The following is a 20,078-nucleotide window of genomic DNA, read 5'->3' as shown; positions in this document are numbered from 1 at the left end:
AGGCTACGAACAGGCAAAAACAAACAGACAGGGAGATCATGTTAAGGATTAATACATGTCATATTTTTATATTTGCAAAATTCAATATTACTATCTATTTAAATTGCAACATTAATAATTCAACAAGCCGGCACTTGTGTACTGAGTATAATGCAAGGCTTTTCTATTCTTTCGCACTATTGGCAAAAAGACAGTAAGCTCTGCTCTCTGTCCTGAAGGAGACGATGAGGGTGGGAGAGGGAGAGGTAAGTGAGGAGAAAATCAGTCGAAGGGATACCGCCATTTTGTGGCAGGATAATTCTAAGTGCTTAGCAGCATGATTAGATTATGATCTCCGTGTGTGCCTGTATGTGTGCGCTCATGTGTGTGTGTTTGAGTGTTTTCCTGGCATGTTAGTACACGCATGTAATCCTAGAACTTGTCAGGAGAACCCTATCTAAAACACAAAAAATGTTGCCCTTTTTAAAAAGTTTGTTGAAACCAGGCACGATGGCCCAGCACTCAGGGAGGCAGAGGCAGGCAGATTATTGTGAGTTCAAGGCCAGTCTGGTCTACAAAACAAGTCTAGGATAGCCAGGGCTGCACAGAGAAACCCGGTCTCAGAAAAAAAAAAAAGGTTTACTGAAATTTCTACTTATATATTCTGATATTTATAGTTTTAAAAGCGTATTTAAGTATACACTTAAAAATAAAATGTTGAGCCCACTCCATGTCAATATAAAACAATGATATTGAGATGAGTGGCGTTGTTTCATAATTTTGCAAACTTCTTTACTGTTTTGGCTTAACAGAATAACCTCATAAACACTTCTGATTGCTGTGAGGTCCAGCCGGCCTTTAGTTCTCTATCAGGTTCAGGCTGGCCTTAAACACACCAAATCTCTTGCCTCAGCCTCCTGAGCGCTGAGATTTACAGGCGTAAACAACTACATCCAGCCTTATTTTAGTTATCCTTTAGTCAGAGCCCCTACATAGGCCAGGCTAAAACTAGAATTCCCATTTCTTCTGACTCAGCTTCCCAAGTGCTAGGATTACAAGTGTACTAAATGACGTGGTTATTTTGTTTCATTAAGGAGGGGAGGAAGGAAAAAGAGAGGGCGGGTGGAGAGATCTGCTCATGGCAATTAAACTGAGAACAAGAGGACTGCAGAAAGGACATGGCAGAGAACTGGAGGGGAGGTCTTCAAATAAGACTCAGATCTGCCACTTATCCGGATATGATTTGGGAGAAAGTCTTGGTTTTAGTATTTTCCTCAGTTGGAAACAAAAGAAAGGAAACAGCCTAAAGAAACTGCATCATTACTTAGAATAGAGCTCACTGGTGGCATGTGTGCTTGCACGAGCTTACAAAGTGAGCAGCTTTAGGTTCAATTCTTAGCATCAAATAATAATAAAATACATCAGTAGTATTTACCAGGCTGTTCACATAGCTGTGGTGAGGGTGCGCCAAAGATGCACAAGTTACGACCAAGTTTATGCCAAATCAAGAGAGAAGTCTTACGTTCTCACAAGTCAGAGTTGCTGTTTTTCCTTTGCAAAATGACATACACAAGTTTGCTCCACTCGGGGACCAAGACTTTTATTCCATTCTGCAGTTAATGAAATTCACTTTCAGAACTCTGGTAAACTGCCTCCACATGATGAAAAGAACTCCTTTGTACATATTCAAAACTAGGTTTTCAGCAAAGAATCTGTAAAATCTGACTAAATACAGCTCCATTTGAATATGACTTAATTTTAAAACAAAAAAAAAGGTAGTAAAAAAATTACAGATTTACATAGCACATAGCTAAAGCATGCAATAAAAAAAAATGCTGACATGGCTGTGGCAACTCAGTGTGGTTGGAGACCAGAGGGTATCACAAGCATCAAAGAGATGAGCAGGAGCCAAAAGACACACTGTGCCACGTCTGCTGGCTGTAACAAGGGCATTATAAAGCAGATAATATCGAGCTGCAGCTGTAATGCAATTAGCTCGAATTAACTTCATCCCAGAAAGCACTGCATTCGGTCTTAAATTGTCTACCTTGAAAACCCAACCAGGTCTGTCGGTAGCGGCTCTTGCATCCTTAAGAACACAAAAGCCCATAAACTCTTTCTCTTGGTCCAACCAAACAAACTTGATCAAACTAAGAATTTAGCAGCTTGCCACTGTGGTACTGTATCGGGGAACTGGCAGAGGAGGCAAAAACAGCTATCCCATTTCTCTCCCACATCTTGCCTAGAGGAAACATAAAATGTGGGGAGGTTTAGACATTAAGCTGGGAAATCTGTTTCTTTGGAATAAGCAAATGAAGGCTTTGAGATGTTGCTGCATACAAGCATAGAAGCCGTCTACATTATTTCCTAGGCTGTAGTAACAAAGTAGCCCAGACTGGATAAATTAAACACAGGCATTTACATTCTCAAGGTGCTCCAGGCTGGAGTCTGAGCTCAAGGAGGGTTCCTGCTGAGAGCCAGGAGAAAGGGCTCTGCCTCCTTCCGAATGTAGGTGGCTGCTGCCTCCACATTCTGTGGATCTTTAACTGTCATGTCCCAAGTTCTAGTTCTTTCAAGGACTCTGGTCATATTGGATTAGTAACCACCTTAATGGCCTTACTTTCACTTAATTACCTGTGTAAAGATTCTATCACCAGTTTTATTGAAGGAGCTAGGAGTTAGGACTTTCGCATATATTTGGTGTGGGGGGACGACACAAGTCAGCCCACAACAGCTCTGCAGACATAATCAAACCAGAGCCACGAACCAACCTGGCTCCTCTTCTCTTGTACTAATGCTTAAATAACACCCACTCATTCATATCTATTAAACGTCCACTATGTCCTACTTGCCAAAAAAAAGGATATGACATTGTAGCTGACCTAAGGGAGTCACACTCTATTAGTGGAGAGAAGTAAACCTAAAACAGCAGAAGTGTTCCTTAATCCCTTTTGAAGTAAATCAAGATGAATCACGGTGTAAGCGATGAACTAAAACAATAAAAACCAATTATTTATATAGGTTCAAGAATATAAAGGAAAACACAAGGCAAATATGTTTCAATCATTTTGCTCTCACTCACAGCCCTTCCTTTCTCTTTCCCAAACATGACAGCATACAAAAATACACTCGCCAAAGCACAGTTGTGTTTTTCTTTCTTAAAGCTTTTTGCATTTTAAGTGGCAGTTGTCACTGCTAGGGACAAAGCAAGAGAGAAATGCCAAGAGACCCAAATTCCAATTAACTTGTGGGTAGATGCCTTGGAGTGAGTCACCGCCCTTTAATAAGCTGGAATGGGATTCAACCATTAGAGAAGTTGGCCAGTGGAGCCCCAGATGTTCAGTGGAAAATGGTGAGCAATGAGGAGATAACCATGAGAAAAATGCAAGCAAATACTGGTAATGGCAGTAATGCCTACTTAACAAGACATCATTTTAAAATGCAACACATCCAGGCTGACAATGCACAGCACCTGCCTAGCATATAGGAGGCCTCACCCTGGATTCAGTCTCTACCACGCCAGTAGAAGACAGGAGACAAGAGATCATTCCAGTCAGAAACTTGTGGTGGGACTCATTAATACAGATGTTTATTTTTCTTTAAAGTTATGGTAATCAAAGCACTGTGGCTACATTGGCTGACAGAGCAGTCAATTTAGTTTAGTAGACGCTGAAGAAGAAGAACTATAAAATAATTTTTAAAATAGTCTCCAATGATATTAAGTCATACTAATATAACAAAATGTACCCTAGATGTTGTTTTATGACTGATTAGGAAGCTAAAATTGGCACAGCAAAAGTGTTTATCTTGGCTCCACCCAAAGTACTTGAAAGTCCTATAAGGACTGTTAATCTCGAAAGTATTTTAAGCATTTCTTTTTCAACTATGTGTTGTTTCTGAAGGAAGTGTTTTATAAAAATTACAAAAAAAAAAAAACCCTACTTGGATCTTTTACCAATAATTAATTCAGTGACTGGTGAAATTCCAATTCAATAAATCACATTATATTACAATTAGCTCTTAGAAACTTTATAGGATGGTGACATGGAGAATGTCTGCCCTGATTGCTGTCTTACGGCCAATTCAGCTTTATTCCCATAATGATGCTGGCCTTTATACGGAGTGATATAATATTATAGAACACTTTTGTAGCACTCATGGTGAAAATAACAAGTTTTACTCTTATTTCTCTTAGTCTTTGTTGGATGGTCCTTTTTAAAATATTCTCAATTTAGCATTGTCATGGGAGCATACATATACATGTACACCACAAACACGGGTACTTAAAATTAATAACCTCAGTACTAATAAACTGACACACTGGTAGATACTCAAGAACAGATGTGAGATAACAAGAAACTTCCCATTTGAACAACTGAAATGCGTTTTAGCATTTTACAGTGTCGGAAGACCAGCTCTTCCAATTCCAATGCTACTCCCATCCTCATTCATTCTGAACCGACTTTGTGATGTAGCAGCCTCAGTTACTGCCTTCAGCTGCTTGCCATCAGTTGCTCCCTTAACTGACCCGGAACCAGCTAACTTTGGTCCTCATCATGAACTCTCCCCAGCCCTATAGACAGATGACCACCCAGCTCCTCCTCCCAGTTCATCCTTTAGGTTCGCATCAAGTGTCTTTCTTCCACGCTGAACTTCTCTTGACCTCACAGACACTCCAGTTTTTATAATCCATGTGACTGTTCTGTGTTTCCTACATATATTTAAGTCTGTTCCACTTGTATGTTTTAGGTGCTGCTCATTGCTCCACTCATTTCTAAGCCACTGCCACCTTCCTCTCCATTCCCTTAGCAAGAACAACTTCATGCTTCAGACTTTCCCAGAATGGTCTCTGCTCTTCTGATGACTGTGTGCTGCTTGGAGGACTATGCTGTCTCTCTGCCTGCTACTCTACCTGTATCACCTACCAACTAACAAGTAACTATGAACCTCAGAATGTGGAGTAAAAGAATAAGTAGTACATCTAGCAAGTTCAGAGATCTCAGAGTGGCAACTTTCTATAGCCCAAGGGATGGACAGTATGTGGGTGTTGATCAGAATCAAGAAACTCCTCATTTCTATTTCAGCAGATGAGTTCAAAATTGTTTGCCCAATTTAAGTGCATTTAAAGCTTACATTCTTCTCTTCAATTTCCTACCACACACATTACATTACTCTATTCTTTTTGATTCAAGACAGGGTCTCAGTATGATGCCCAGGCCAGTCTCATAGGCCCATGTACTATCTCCCACCTCAGCTCCAGAGAGCTAACTACAGACATTTTCGATAGTGCCTGGCCTGTACACAGATAAACAAAAATAAATATAGATCCTCCATTAGCTGAAACTTTAACATGATTTTCATAGTATAAATTTAAGAATTCTGTTTAGGAACACTGTTTACTAAGTCAAATACAAATGACTGAATTCTTAGCGTTAGAAGAGAAACAACTAATGTTCATCAAATGCTCAAAAGACTCATTGTTCAGGAAAACACCAAACAAACTTAACATTTACTACTGAATGCTACCCTGACACAAAGCTCAAAGAGAACAGACATTTGGACTACAGTGGAAAAATACTATGTTTTCCATACTTGTAGATCTCTTACATACAGTACTTTTACCATAACATTCTTTACAACACATAAACAGGACTTGGGAGTGCAAATTAATCCTGGGACCCAACAAGTCTGGCTCCTAAGTTTTAATTTAAGCCTGGGAACAAATTTTAAATTGTTAAGTATATTGTGTACGCTTTATAAATATCAGTTTTAAGTTCCCCATCTCACCTCACCCTACTTAAGAGTCATCTACTACTATCACCGTATTAGGCAATACTTATTAAAGTTACAGAAGAGACAACATCAGCACAGAAGAGACCAGTAATAATCACAATAGGGGTATCAAAAATGTAATTATATGAAGAGGAAAAAGAATAAAATTTCAAATAAGTGATTATATTTGTTTTTAGTAATAATAAAAGCAAAAAGTGTCAAATCAGGAAAATGCTAGGGAGCTGATGTAAATTACAGGGACCTGGGAGATGGCTCACTTGGTCAAGTGTTTACTGTACAAGCATGAAGACCTGGTGTGTGCCCAGCATACCCAAGTAAAGGCTGGCATGCCTGCTCTCTCAGTGCTGGAGAAGTGGAGCCAGGAGGATCACTAGGGCTTTGCTGGCCAGCTAGTCTAGCCTAATTGACTAACTGCAGGGTCAGCAAGAGACCCTGACTCAAAGAATGACAGAGCATGACTAAAGAAGTCAACCAATGTTGACATCTAGCCTACAGGAGCATATACCACACAGACAATAGGAGCTGTGATTTTAGACAAGAATTGGGTTTCAACTCTCTATACTTTAACTGAGACTTAAGATCTGAGTCTCAGACTTTAACTGTAAAATAGGAATGGTAACCCTTATTTCATGCAATTAAAGTATTACTGTACAATTAAATTATTTAGAGTACTTAAATCCATTTGAGATCCCTACAAACTGCAAGGAAGACCTACACATTTTTACAACAAACTGTTTCAAACCCCCCAGGGGAGAGATGGCCAGAGTGAGAGAAAGAAAATCCCTTCATGTCTTCTGCCTGGGTGCTTTCTTTGTATGCAGAAAACAATGCATTACAAAGTATGAGGTCTTTCTCATATACTTCAGAAACAAGACACTATCAAGATGCCTTTACCCTCCCTCCCCCACCACCAGAAGAGCACCAAAATTTACTAAGAAGTCTAACACAGCCACCAATCAACAGGTTAAAACAAAACACACGGTCATCTCAACACACATTCTGAGGGCACGTGATCAGATTTAATATCTCAACTCAAAAAAAGGACAAAAGATCATTGTTTTAACAGATCAGAAATGAAAATTTTGATTATCTGACTGTGAAACCACAAAGGCATTCTTATTCTTGTGCATTGAGGGCTGGTTTCTTGAGATTGGCTAGCCTATCACAGGGCTCATCCCTGGGGAAAACTGATTCCCCCTCTCTCAAGCATCGATTAATCACCTGCAGCTCTCCTTTCCTGAAAGAAGCCTCAAGGGAATTCCCCCATCCACAATGACAAGTCAATTGGTACAATCATCCTTTGCTCTGGCTTAGGAAGCCATACTGTTGTGACTTCCTGGTCCATACATTTCTGTCACATACAGAAGATACTGTCTCACAGCATACATTCTAGCTGTCCTATGACTCTTACCAATCTTTCTACCTCTCTTCCATGATGTGCTCTAATTCATAGGAGGAGGTCGTGTTGAGATGCATTAATTAGGGCGAGGCACCCATAGACAGTTTTAACAGGATTTTCAACTGCGAAATGTTCTCTTTTCTCCATTCAGATAGGCAGCCTAACTCTGGAGGACTAAAAAGACTGCCTGGCAGCACTTGGCTTTCAAAAATAAGCAACAAACTGCTAATTCCCACCCCACCCCACCCCAAATAAAACCAACAATGCATTCCATAGCGATGCTAGGGCTCTCAGGCTCCACAGAAGGTGTTTTTCTGAAGAACATCTATCTGCTCTCACAATATTTGGATGCTCTTTTAGCTTTTTTGAGGATCTTTAAAAAGCACGTCAGGAAACCAGTCTTGGTACTATTGACAACACCAACAATTATAGCAAAGAAATACACTGTCTTTATTATCTTGTTCCTTGTTAGAGATATTGTTTCCAGAAAGGTCCTTCTTACTGGTCAACCTTTTCTCCAGCTTCCCAAGGACTAAGTTTGAATAATTACCTCACCCCTCCCCCTGCCAACAACCCCTTAAACCCACAAATGTTTTACCTGGAGTCTTCTTTCTTCATCACCTATGCAAACAAACATTAAATTGTTGCAATCTATGTTCTACTGCAGTGGGCATTTTAGAAAAGATTTATTTTGTGCGTTTGAGTGTTTTGCTTACATATGTATGTGTGAACGACATGCGTGCCTGGTGCCTTTGAAGGTCAGATCTCCTGGAACTGGAGTCATGGACGACTATGAACAACCTTGCAGGTGATGGGAACAAACTGAGTCCTCCGCATGAACAAGCACTCTAAATCACTGAGCCATTTCTCCAGCCCCTGAAACAGCTTTTCAACATGATAGAATTATCTAGGAAACCAGTATTTTTAAAGTTTTAAACTTTTACAGGTAAGCATCCTCGACCAACAGACAGTAAGTGTTCCCTGGAAATTGGAAGAAAAGATTACAAAGGATACAAACAAATTTTAGGAGGTAATGTTTATTACTTTAATTGTGGTAATGACTTTACAAATATAAACACAGTAAGCATCAAATGGCACAACTGAAATATGTGTGGTTTACTACATGCCAATTATACTTCAGAAAGTTCTTGTTTAAATAAATGCTGATCTGTAGAGCCTATACTGCCCTCACTGACAAAAGGATGTGTGTGTTGCAGGGTTCCTTCTGAGAGTAAAAAAATTTTAAGTTCTGCAAAAGATTATGTATGTGTGTCCAAGATAGAGAAGTGCTATTCCATAGCCAGCACTTTCCCTTTTTACTTCAGTTTTCTTGAAAAGCCTCACTCACACATCTCTACTTTATTGCCACTAGGAATCTGCTAACTGGTTTCTAAGCCATAGCCTTAAGTCACCTGTGATGATTTCTTAGGCTTGATTATAAAATAAATAGTAGGCAATGGGATGCTGAATAAAAATGAACTACAAGATATATTTAAACTTATTGTCAAAATCACACCATTCTTTAAAAATGCAACCAAAGGAGATTTTATAAAATCAAAAACAAACAAAAAACTAGAAAAAGGAAGAACAGAGTCTTTAATATGGTTCAAATGGTAAAGGCACTTTCACCAAGCCTGATGACCAGATAGGACAGGTACCCACAATGTGGAAGGGGACAACTGACTGATCTTGGGGCCATTGCAATTACATGCACTCATGTATATACCAAACGCACAACACACTTTTTTTTTTTTTTTTAATTTTCAAAAGCAAAGACAACAGGAAGTGTGCACTGACCCAATTCATTCCCCACTGGCGTTCATATAGAGACTGCTGGTACTGATTACTAACAGGATTTCTAATCTGTTTCTGGAAATAATGTTAAATTAAATGACCGTAAAATGAGACAATTGTAGAATCTGTTTTTTTAATACACACAGGGCTTCCCCCTCACCCCTTAAAGTGATGCGATTATCTGAATATTTGCCTTTGATGCTATTCCTGACAAAGCAGCCTTTTTTCTTTCTTATCCATCCCTGTGCTTCAAGACGTAGTACAAAAATTCATCCTGTGAACCTAAAATGTACTCACCTAAAGGGCAAAAGTGCTCGCAAATGACAGAGGAAGGGCTGGTGCTGTTGGCAGCAGGTCGGTCTTAGGAAAACACACCTCCCAAAACTATCGCATTGCTTCAAGGTTACGCTAATCTTAACGGTTTGCGTAGATAAAAGTTTAAAAACTGAAAATCTCAAACTGCAACGTGTTGCATGAACCGCAGGTTTGGCACATCTCCTCCAAAACCGAAGGACACCCACTTTACAAAAGGCCGCTATCACCCCGCATGCAGCCCATAGCGGTCTCTAAGAGGTAGCAGCGCTCCCCCTACCTGCGCAGCGCAGCCGCGGCCCGCGTGCTAGAACGTTTTCTCCCAGAACCGTTGCCGTGCAGTGCAAAACCACTAGGGCCAAATTTAAATCCTTCAGGAACGTCTAAACTCCAAAGGTACAAAGCACCACGTGCACGCGGCAAAGCGGACATCCAGTTTTGCCGAAGCATGCAAACTTGGGGTGTTTTCGTTGAAAAGACAAGACAAGGGGAAAAAAAAAACCAAAAAAACCGTTTAGCGGAAACCCCGACGATTCTCTAGCGTGGTCGCGGCAGCCTCAGAAGAGGCACAACTCCAGGGTCCGGGGTCCATGGCGGCGCGGGCAGAAGCGGTGCTCCTCGGGTGACGGGCAGACCCAGCCGGTACTCGGAACCCCCAGCCCCGCGGGACTCGAGACCCGGGCGAGCACGGCTCTGAAGAGCACCGACCAGGTCTGCGGATCCCGCGTGGGCCGCGGGGGCCGGACGCTGGGCGGTGGGGACGAGGGAGCGGCGTCCGTAGGCCACGGTGGTCTCCGCGCTGGGCCGACCCCGGGGCGCCCCCAGCTCACCGCCCCGCCCGAGAGCCGAGCCCCGTCCCCCGGGGGCATCGTGGGGTCCCCGGGCCGCCCCGCCTCGCGCGGGAGCCGTTACCCGCCCCCGGCCGCCGCCCCAGGACGAAGTCCTCCCCCCTCCGCCCGCCGCTGCCCCGGCCCCGCTCCTCCCAGACCGAAGAAAGTTCTCGGTCTCCCGGCGCCCCTGGGGCCGGCTCGCGGCTCGCGGGGGACTCACCAGAGCAGCTCCGGGACCCACCGCGGCCTCGCCTCGCCTCGCGACCGCGGCCACCACGGCCACCGGGCGCCCGCGCTCCGCCGGCAGCCGCGCCGCCCGCCCCTCGCCTCCTAGCAGCACGGGTCCGGGCGAGCCATCTTCCCTCCTCTCTCTGACGGACAAGCCAGCCCCGACTGCCGCCGCCGCCGCCAGCCTCTCTGACAGGCACCGCCAGGGACCCGTCTCCAGGCAGCCAACCACCACCGCCCCACGCCGGGCCAGCCTATCGCTGGGCCCTGGGGGTGGGACCAGAACAACTTCTCCACCAATGAGAATCCGCAGCTGTCGGGACTTAGGCGGGAGGGAGGCCTGGGTGGGCGTGGCCTGAGGGAAGGGCGGTGATCCGGGAACGCCCAGCCGAGCTGAGGGACCGTAGGGGTTTGTGGTGGCCGCTAAGCGGTGATGATCAGTGACGGTCTCAGGCTCTCCCTAAGCCCTTTAGAGCTTATGGCCTTCTCAGAAGAATTGAAATATTACCAGATGCTGTAAAACGTAATCAGAAAAAAAAAGGCTGATATTTAATTACTCAATTAAATCATTTCACAAGAGTACACCAAAAATTTGATCAGATCTTCTGAGAGGGAGGATCTGATGTACGTTTTGGGGAAAGAGCAGTGAAATTTCTTCCCTTTTGTTATGATCATTGCTTTTGGCCTTAGTTTTGAAATTTTCAAACGTGGGATTTGAGATGGCTTAGGGGTTAAAAATACTGCTCTTGCACCCACGTGGAAGTTGATGGTGGTACTCACAACCATCTCTAACTCGAGTGTCAGTGGGCCAGATGCCATCTTCTGGCCTCTGCAGTCATCCGTACACATGTGCACATAACACACACAGACACACAAATACACACAAATTTAAAAATACTTACTGGTCTAAAGGGGAATGGAGAATTGGCTCAGGGCTTAAAAGCACTCACTGATTTTCCAGATGATGGGGTTCAGTTCCCAACACCCACATCAGGGCTCACGGCTGCCTGTCACTCCAGTTCCAGGGCAGCTTGGCTCACTTACCGGACCCTACATACATACACTCAGGTATACATATATACTCATTAAATAAATTCATCTTTTTCTTGAGAAAGAATTTCAAATATATTCCCCATTTTCCCTTAAGTTATTTTTCATATTCCATACCTACTTTTCTCCTACATATTATATATTAGGACTGGAAACTGACCCCTGTGAGCCAGCTACTGCATATGTTCCAAACTCAAACTCCCCTCTCTCGACTCTAATCTGATTGAATTGGAAGAAGTGTGTGTGGGGTGAGGGGCAGGGAGCAAACCTACAACATGGAAGACAGGAAGCCATTCTAACTTAAGGCTAGATATGAAAAACATTCTCCCAAAACACTAAGCAACTTTTTTTTGTTGTTTTGTTTTTTTGAGACAGGGTTTCTCTATGTAGTCCTGGCTGTCCTAGAACTCACTCTGTAGACCAGGCTGGCCTCAAACTCAGGGATCCACTTGCTTCTGCCTCCTGAGTGCTGGGATTAAAGACATGTACCACCATCACTTGGCTCTAAGCAACTTCTTAAAACATGCCAAAGAGATTACAAGCACATAAATAATGTGTTACTTATTATCAAAGAGGCATCAATAAACCATTTTCGGTTTTATTAAGCACGTTGCTAAAACAGGATTATTCCTCTAAAGGCATAGTTGGATATATAAGAAATAACAATAAAAGACGGTGTTAAAGCCAACAGAACCATGTTCAATGGGAGGAAAGAATACTAGGCAAGAAAAATGAAGAAACTCCAGAGATGTCTCCACTGCATCTGAAAAGATGAGCCGATCTGAGATGAAGGCACATGCCTCTGCTCTCAGCTACTGGAGAAGGAGAGGCAGAAGGATCACAAGTTTGAGGCCAGCCTGGACAACTCAGTAAGAGCCCAGCAATGTAATTTTTTTTAAAGGGCAGAGGGTAAAATTCAGCCATTGAGCATCTGCTAGTATGTGCTAGGCCCCACGTTCAGGATCCCATCCCAAAAAAAGTTTTAAGTCAAGGGTCATTTCAGAAAGGGAGCAGCATGTCCAAAGTCAGAGTTGTGGAAGGGCAGAGTGGTCAGGGAATGCAGGAATGAGCGAGGCAGGCGAAAGATGAGAAGTCAGAAACTAGCCTACAGCAAACACTGCGATAGAACGATGAAAAGCCTATATGACTGCTATAACATATTTACACCAGCACCATTCACGGTGACATCTACAGCGTTGGAAGTGGTCTCTGTTGTATCATCCAAAATGGCAACAACTCAGTAAATGTGGCTGTTGAGCACTTGGGAAATGGCATGATTAGGGAACTGGGCATTTATTGGTGAGAGAGAGAGAAAGAGAGAGAGAGAGAAGAGTATAGGTGTACATGTGCTGTAGCATGTCTGAGGAGATGGTTGTTTTTTGTTCTTTTGTTTTTATGTAGCTGCTTCTCCCTTTCCATCTTTATGTGAGCTGCAGAGATCAAAGTCAGGTGGTCAAGCTTGTGTGCCTTTAACCAGTAAGCCACTATGCCATACCAGGAACTCCAGTTTTAATAAAAATTTAATAAAGCCTGGGTTGGACCACTCGAGTTTATATTTTACTCTATGGGCAATGAAAAACCATCATAAGTGTGGGGTAGACGTATTTGTTTGGGGTTTTTATGAAACATAGTCTCCGTGTAGCCTTGATCTTGCCTCCTGCCTCTGCTCCAGAAGCCCACTCCCATGTCCAGCTCAACAGCACTTTAAAATAAATAACATGGCTGACACAATGCCGCTTCACATAGAGGGTAGGAACACAAGCCAAGCAGGGTGGTACACGCCTTTAATCCCAGCGCTCAGGAGCTAGAGGTAGGCAGATCTCTGAGATCAAGGCCAGCCCGGTCTACACAGTGAGTTCCAGTAGAACCTGGGCTACACAGAGACATCCTATACCCTCTCCCCTAAAGAATTCAAAAACAGTAGCGTGAGTCTATTCCCTTTGCTGGGAATCTTACCGGATCCGCCCAGTTTCTGGCAGAGAATGGCGTGATCTTTTCTGTTACCCTGGGATAGAATGTGCTGAGGGGGAGTGTGTAGCCCCAAGGCACAGGGACAGGAAGATCCTGAGAATGTATTACACACTGACCTCGTAGAGAACACACAGTCAAAGCCTGTAAAGTTAAATTCTGCTTTCATGTCCTAGGGAATAGGGAGGGGAGTGAAGGTCCAGAGAGAGGAGGAACTCCAAAGACTCAACTGAGTCATAAAATAGATAAACAAGATATGCACAAGATGCTCACACAATCAGTTTCCCTGGCCATTGGCCGTGTTGGTCACTGATGTGTTGGCCTGATTTCAAAAGCCAGAGCACCGGGTGGCAGGAAAGACAGGACCAAGGCAAGATTCCAATAGCCAAAGACCTGAGCGCCACCTATGGAATCGGGGAGGAAATGTTAGCTTCCTAGACTGTACAGCCACTTGATTCGCCACACACACAACTGACTGTTAGAAACCTGTGGTAGCACAGATAGCTGGGTAACAAATGTGCTGAGTTAATGGTTAACCTTTTGATGCAACAGTCAATGAGATGGCACAAGGCAGTACACAATTCATTCATTGTTCCGGCAGAGGAGCGAGCCCTCTAGCCGAAGATGTTGAGGGAAGGCTTCGTGGAGGAGGTATCAGCTGAACTGGGACTTGAAAGAAAAAAAAAATGGTAGGAATCTGAATCAGGAAAAAAGGTCTGGGAAGGAAACTCTTGGCATGCCTGGAAAAATAACGGAAGTGGCCAGCACAAGCAACGTTCGGAGGGCATTGGATGCAGTAAGGCTGGCTGCAGCCTGGCCTTGTGGCTGTGGACAGAGTACCCCGAGTACAAGCACAAGTGTTCAGGAAGACATTATTCTTTGTCTTCTCTCTGCCTACTCACTGGAACCACTCAGGATGCTTCCCCAAAACACTAATGTTCAACCACCCAATCAGAAAACTGGGGAGCAGGGATGGGGCCAAAGCTATGACATTGGAACATTTTTCTAAGGCTAAATCCAGGCTGTGTGGATGGATTGACTGGAGAGACACTGAAGTCTAAGTATACTTTAAATAAATTTGTTTTCTTCCTTCAGGAAGACAGGAAATGTTTTGCTGCCGGCCTTCGCTTCCTGTTCTACAGTCCTAAACTAATATAAAGTCAGCATAAGTCTTCCTCTAAGTCAGAATCAAACCAAGAAACACGTTCCTGTCTGCCCTCTACTTTCTATCACAACTTGTACACATTAACTCCTAATAATAAGAGTCTAATAATAAGTCAGCTGCTACACAGAGCCATTTATATTTTAGTAGCAAAACAGCAGAGGGGGAAAAGCCTAGGAGAACATTCTGTCTTAAAGGGGAAATGCTTTTAAACTGCTTTAGAAAAGTCATCATATTCCAAGCCCTTCCTGCCCGTCTTTGCAAGTCTCTGTGTCTGTGAGGTCAAGTCCACATCAGCTGTTAAGGTGGCTTTACCATACTGGAAATAAGTCTATGAGAAGGCCAGTGGAACACCTTCCCTGTGATATACTAAATCCCAGCAACTCTAAGAGTTATCTAAAATGTATTTCTATTAAAGTTGCTACCAAGCAAGACAATAACCTGACTTTTTAATGAAAAGAAAGAATTTTATTTGGAAAAATGTGGGAAAGTTAAGCACGGTGGTGCACAGCTAGCTATACCCTAGCACGGGGTGGGGGAGGCAGGGCTAAAGCAGAACTGCCACAACTCAAAACCTACACAGCGAGTACCAGGTCAGCAGGGGCTACAACGTGAAGGACTGTCTAAAATCACCAAACAAACAAACAAAAAAACAAACAAACAAACAAACAAAAACAAAAAAAAAAAACAAACGGTAAAAATTATGTCTAAGCTCTGTTTCAACAGTTTTACAATATTACAATCTAAGATCCCAATGTGCCTAAACGGTCTTTCAGGAGCTTTGCAGTTTCCGATGCTGGACCAGAGTCCCATATGACCCACTTCATAGAACACATAGCCCAGGGCAGCAAAGCTTGTGAGGTGGCCCTATAGGAACACCGCACAGCAGCAGCAATGTACCTGCTATACCTTTTGAGAACTTGGATTGACAATTGGAAGAAGAAAAAAAAAAAAAATCAATCACACAGTGGAGGCTAGAGCTAAAACATCAGGGAGTAAAGGCTTCGGAAGCCAGGAGAGGGACAAGCTAACAAACACAGTGATGCAGCAGAGAGCGTAGATGACAGAGACCACGCAAGTCACCATCACAAAGATGGGGGCACCTAAAACCTTTATCCCGGGACAACGAGACAGTCTTTTTTCCTACAGCTGCATCGAATCACTCTACACACACGCCCACGTGTTTGCAATCCACATCTGGGAGGGCCAGCTACAGCTGTTCCCGTAAGATTCCCATCTCCATCACCTACAGCGTTCAACACAACTCATCCTGTCTTTTGCTTCTGTAGAAACCAGTAAGATTTCCAGAATTGTGGGCTGTGATATGAGACACAGTTGGGGGTTTGTTCTCATTCCTGGTTCATAACTGTCATAACCCTGGTTTTTCTCTTTTTGACTTTGGTTTCTAAAGCAGCTTTGAGATGACGTGAGAGGGATAAGGGAGAAGGAAAATCTCTTGTTGTACTGTTGGGGTACTCTAGGACTCTGCCACGGCCTTCAGCAAAATCCTTCTGACCCTCTTCTGGCTTTCATTTCACCTGCTCCCTTTTCTCCCAAAGGTGGGCCATACAAACTAGAAGAGATCTTTAATCTTCCCCTCTTTTCAGTCTTAGAGCTGGCCACATTCCCTGACCGAGAGCAGATCCTTAGACCCCTCCCCTCATTTCAGAAGCTTGCTCTCCTACACGCAGGAGAAAAGAATGCTGCGCAGAGAAGCCAGAAGAAGCCGAACAGACAGGCTTTGCTGGGTTTCCCCCACTCAGTCTGTTAGCATTAGATCATGCCTTGCTGTCCAATCACACTTCTACGTGACTGTCCATGCTTCAGTCATGCTTATGCAACAGATTCCCTTGAAAACCCCAAAGGGTAGGCTTTGGGGAAGTCTGGACAGCTGAACATGCAGAGGCTTGCTGATGTCGAAACTCACACACACGCAGAAGGGTGGTGCACCTGATAGCATAGGGACAGAGGCTCCTGCCCTGGAGACACTTCCAGTCCTCGAGCATGCGCCCCTGTGTCTACCTGCTTATCTGTGTGCTTGGGAAGCTAGAAGGCATAGTCATATTAATGTTGTTTCCCTGAGTTCAGTGAGGCTTTCAAAGCAAATTAGTCAAGCCTAAAGAAGAGGTTATGAGAACTCCAAAATTAAGTCTGATGATCAGAAATTTTGGAGGCCTAAACTTTTTACTGTTATCTGGGATCAAATTCTATCTCCAGATAGAAAGAGTCAGAGTGAAGTGTATTGGGAGATGCTCAGCTGGTAGTTGCTGCAGGGCTTTTTTTTTTCTGCACCAGCTTTTTTGCTGGTGCAGAAAAGCCCCAGACACTGGGGATCGTGAAAATGATCTGTGTCATGGTGTGAAGGAGGGGAAACTGGGTGTTCCTCTCTCCTCAGGTGGATAAAGCAAAAGAAGCTGGATGGATCTCATTTTGCGAAGAGAATTTACCCTTCAAGTTTGGTTTACACTCTTCTAGAAATAATATCCCTGGAAAAAAGGGAACGAACTCCAAATCTTAAAGGGAAAAGACCTGTGCTAGGATGCAGTTCAATGGCAGAGCATTTGCTGGGTTAAACTTCAGGGCAGCAAGCACTCGTAAATTAAACCGTCATTACAGGAATTTGAAGGGGAAAAGTGCCTCCTCTTATCTTTTAGTAATGGAGCTAACCTGGGTCACACTTATTGGCAAGCCATAAAGAAAAGGCAGAGACTCCAATGCTAACTGCTTCTCTCAGGTAACTGAAAGTGAAAATACCCATGTTATCTCCCAAGACGTCACATTAGCCAATGTCTTCAGGAAGAATTATTGTTCGAAGAGGATTATCATGTCTCTTTCACAAATAATATATTTGAAAATATTTCTGATCTGGTTAAAGACATTTTCTTCATCACCTTAGAGAGATAGGAAGCTTTATAAATGACAAGGTTGCAGTTTAACAAGAAAACAGACCAGTATTGCATAAACATGGAGAAATCATGACCTTTGTTTTCTTCTCTGTGTGCTTTCATTTTCCTACATGTCCTATAATACATTAAGTCTTTTTTTTATTCTTAATTATGTGTCTACATGTATGTGCATGTCTGTGGGAGGCTATGTGCATGTGTATGGAGGTGCCCCTGGGGGCAGTGGGTGCCCCAAAGCTGGAGTTACAGGTTGCTGTGGGCCGCCTATGGGTGTGGGAACTAGAACTCAGTGCCAGAGCAGTATGCATTCTTAACCACTGAGCCATCTTCCCAGCCCTCGTCGTTAAGTTTTACAATCAAATAAGAGGAAGTACAAATTATTTAAGAAGAGGCAAAATCAGACTACAATGCTGGTTGTTAATTCTTCCTAAATGAACGTCAGCATTCCTCCTTTTCACTCTCCACCAATGTATCATTCAAACTTCTCTAAAAGGTACCCCTGCCAGGTGTGATGTGCACACCTTTAATCCCAGCGCTCTAGAGGAAGAGGCATGAGGATCGCTGTGAGTTCAAGAGTTCAGCCTAGCCAACAGAACAAGTTCCAGGACAGCCAGGGTTATACACAGAGAAACCTTGTCTCAGAGAAGAAGGAGGAGAAGGAGGGAGAGAAGGGAGGAGGATGCCGACAACCAACCAACCAACCAACCAACCAACCAACCAACCAACCAAGATACTCCTGAATCCTACAGGGAAGCTCTCATTGATGCAAACAAGCAAAGGGCCTGACTGTAGAAGGTTCAGTGTAGAACTGTGAACCTGTATGTCAGTTTGCACTGCCACATGGAAACCCAGAGAACAGAAAACACGTTGCGAAATGTGATGAACAATGACTGCCCAGAGGAAGTTGAGCTGCGGTTTGTCATCTTTGGGTCCCCTGCAATAGTAAAATGTGTGGCCCACAGAGGAAGTTCAGAAATGTAAATTAAAGGAGCACATGAAATGGTAGCAGTCTTCTTCCCCTGTCTTAGTTTGGTTTATGGTTTCTTTTCAGATTTGCACACTTGCCTCCACATGCACAGGGGAAGCGTTGGGAAACGTGAGGTGTCCCGTTTCCCGCCACTCACTGTTCATGAGAACAACGCACTGCGAGCATGTTCGGTTTCCTGTCTCGTTGTGTGTTACTGTGAAGATCTCCAAAAAAGCATTCCCCATGGGTTGAGCCCTCCATTAGAGAGCAGAGCCAGCAGGGAACACACGTCTTTGGTTGCCTTGATGAGTTCTATGCTATTCCCAAAGCAACCGGACAAGCACAAGCAGGGTGGGTGACTCTGAGACCACAAGTCCAGCTGCACGGAGAGGAATGAACGGGAGAGCAAGATGAGGAGCACCCTCCTGCAGCTCCGGCAGCCCGCTGCTTCTGGTTTCTAAAGGTCAAGGGAGTCCACCGAGTGAATAATACTTCTGCGATTTAATTTCCCTCTCATCTGCTTGGTCATCACCACCACACCCTAATATTTATGCCAAGTAAGTGTCCACAACAGAGCAGAACATCGCCACGTGTTCAGTTACAACAAGCTGGCTTCCATTTCTTTTTCCATCTGTAGAAGTGACCTAGGGAGCACCACATAGTCTCTTTCAGCCCTCTATGCTGGCATAGCCGAAGCACATAATCTTTTACTTTCTCTTCTTACCCCAGTACAGACATGATCTGGCTAGCTCCTCTGTGCCATCCTCAAAACCTCGGCCCCTGTAGGCTAGACCATAGCTCTAAGCCTTAAAGTCACTCAAGGATTTTGTTTTTGCAGTATATTAGATTTATCAGCTGTCAAAAGCTTAACAAAGATTCGCTGGTTATCCTTACGAATGAATATTGGAAAGAAAATGGGGAGGGCAAAGAGGAGTACAGAGATCTGCAATTAGGATGGTGCTAAAGAGCTCTGGAGACTATGGACGGGAAGAGATGACCTGAGGCTGAGAAAAGCCAAGACTATTGAAGCAAACCATCAAGGTGAGGCAGGCTGTGTGGAGCTGGGACAGCCCCACTAGTGCTGCCGTTGTGACCTTTTAAAACTGGAATGCAAGGTCTAGAGAGATGGCGTAGAGGTCAAGAGCACTGCCTGCTCTTTCAGAGGACCCAGGTTCGATTCCCAGCACCCACATGGCTGCTCACAACCTTCTGTAACTCAAGTTCCGGGAGATCTGACTCCCTCCTCTGTCCTCTGGGGATACTGCATGCATGTGCTACACAGACAAACAAGCAATTAAAGCACCCACGCACATAAAAACAACAAAAACATCTTAAAAATTAAAATACAGTAATCCCCTGCTTCCTGATAGAGGATGTATACCTCCCCCATGCCTGGATATATATAGGCATTGTATGAAACCCTATACATACTATGGGTTTTTTTCTCTCTCAGTACCTGTATGCTTATGATAAAGTCTAACTTATAAATTAGTCAAATGAAAAGATGAACAACAATAATCTAATGAAAGAATAATTATAGCAATATGCTGTAATAAAATTGCCATTACATTTGCACAATGAGGGTTACTGAATGAAATGAAGGTTGCTTGAACACAATCTTACGATACTGAAACAGTCCAGAGTCTAAGGAAGAAAGCTACTAGAACAAATGGGCAGGTGCTGGGCAAACATG

At 43.7% G+C, this 20,078-nt stretch overlaps 1 protein-coding gene across 4 annotated transcripts in view; it reads right to left on the bottom strand.

Annotated features, from left to right (window-relative positions):
- Positions 1-10,520, bottom strand: part of Hycc1 (hyccin PI4KA lipid kinase complex subunit 1) — a 70,992-nt gene extending 60,472 nt beyond the window's left edge. For 2 of the 4 annotated variants that reach the window (XM_021662133.2, XM_060373870.1), the window contains exon 1: positions 10,328-10,520. Coding sequence is in view for 2 of the 4 variants with exons in the window: in XM_060373871.1 (XP_060229854.1) it covers positions 9,558-9,727 (170 nt within the window). In the remaining 2 variants the exon portion in view is untranslated. Of the gene's footprint in view, positions 1-9,557; positions 9,911-10,327 lie in introns of those variants that run through there. The other 2 variants (XM_060373871.1, XM_060373872.1) reach the window with 1 other exon arrangement.
- Positions 10,521-20,078: the final 9,558 nt, after the last annotated feature.

The sequence above is a fragment of the Meriones unguiculatus genome, chromosome 21 (genome assembly GCF_030254825.1).
Source record: "Meriones unguiculatus strain TT.TT164.6M chromosome 21, Bangor_MerUng_6.1, whole genome shotgun sequence".
NCBI classification, from domain to species: domain Eukaryota; kingdom Metazoa; phylum Chordata; class Mammalia; order Rodentia; family Muridae; genus Meriones; species Meriones unguiculatus.
The sequence above is the reverse complement of the archived record's forward strand: the minus strand, read 5'-3'. Positions and strand labels throughout refer to the sequence as shown.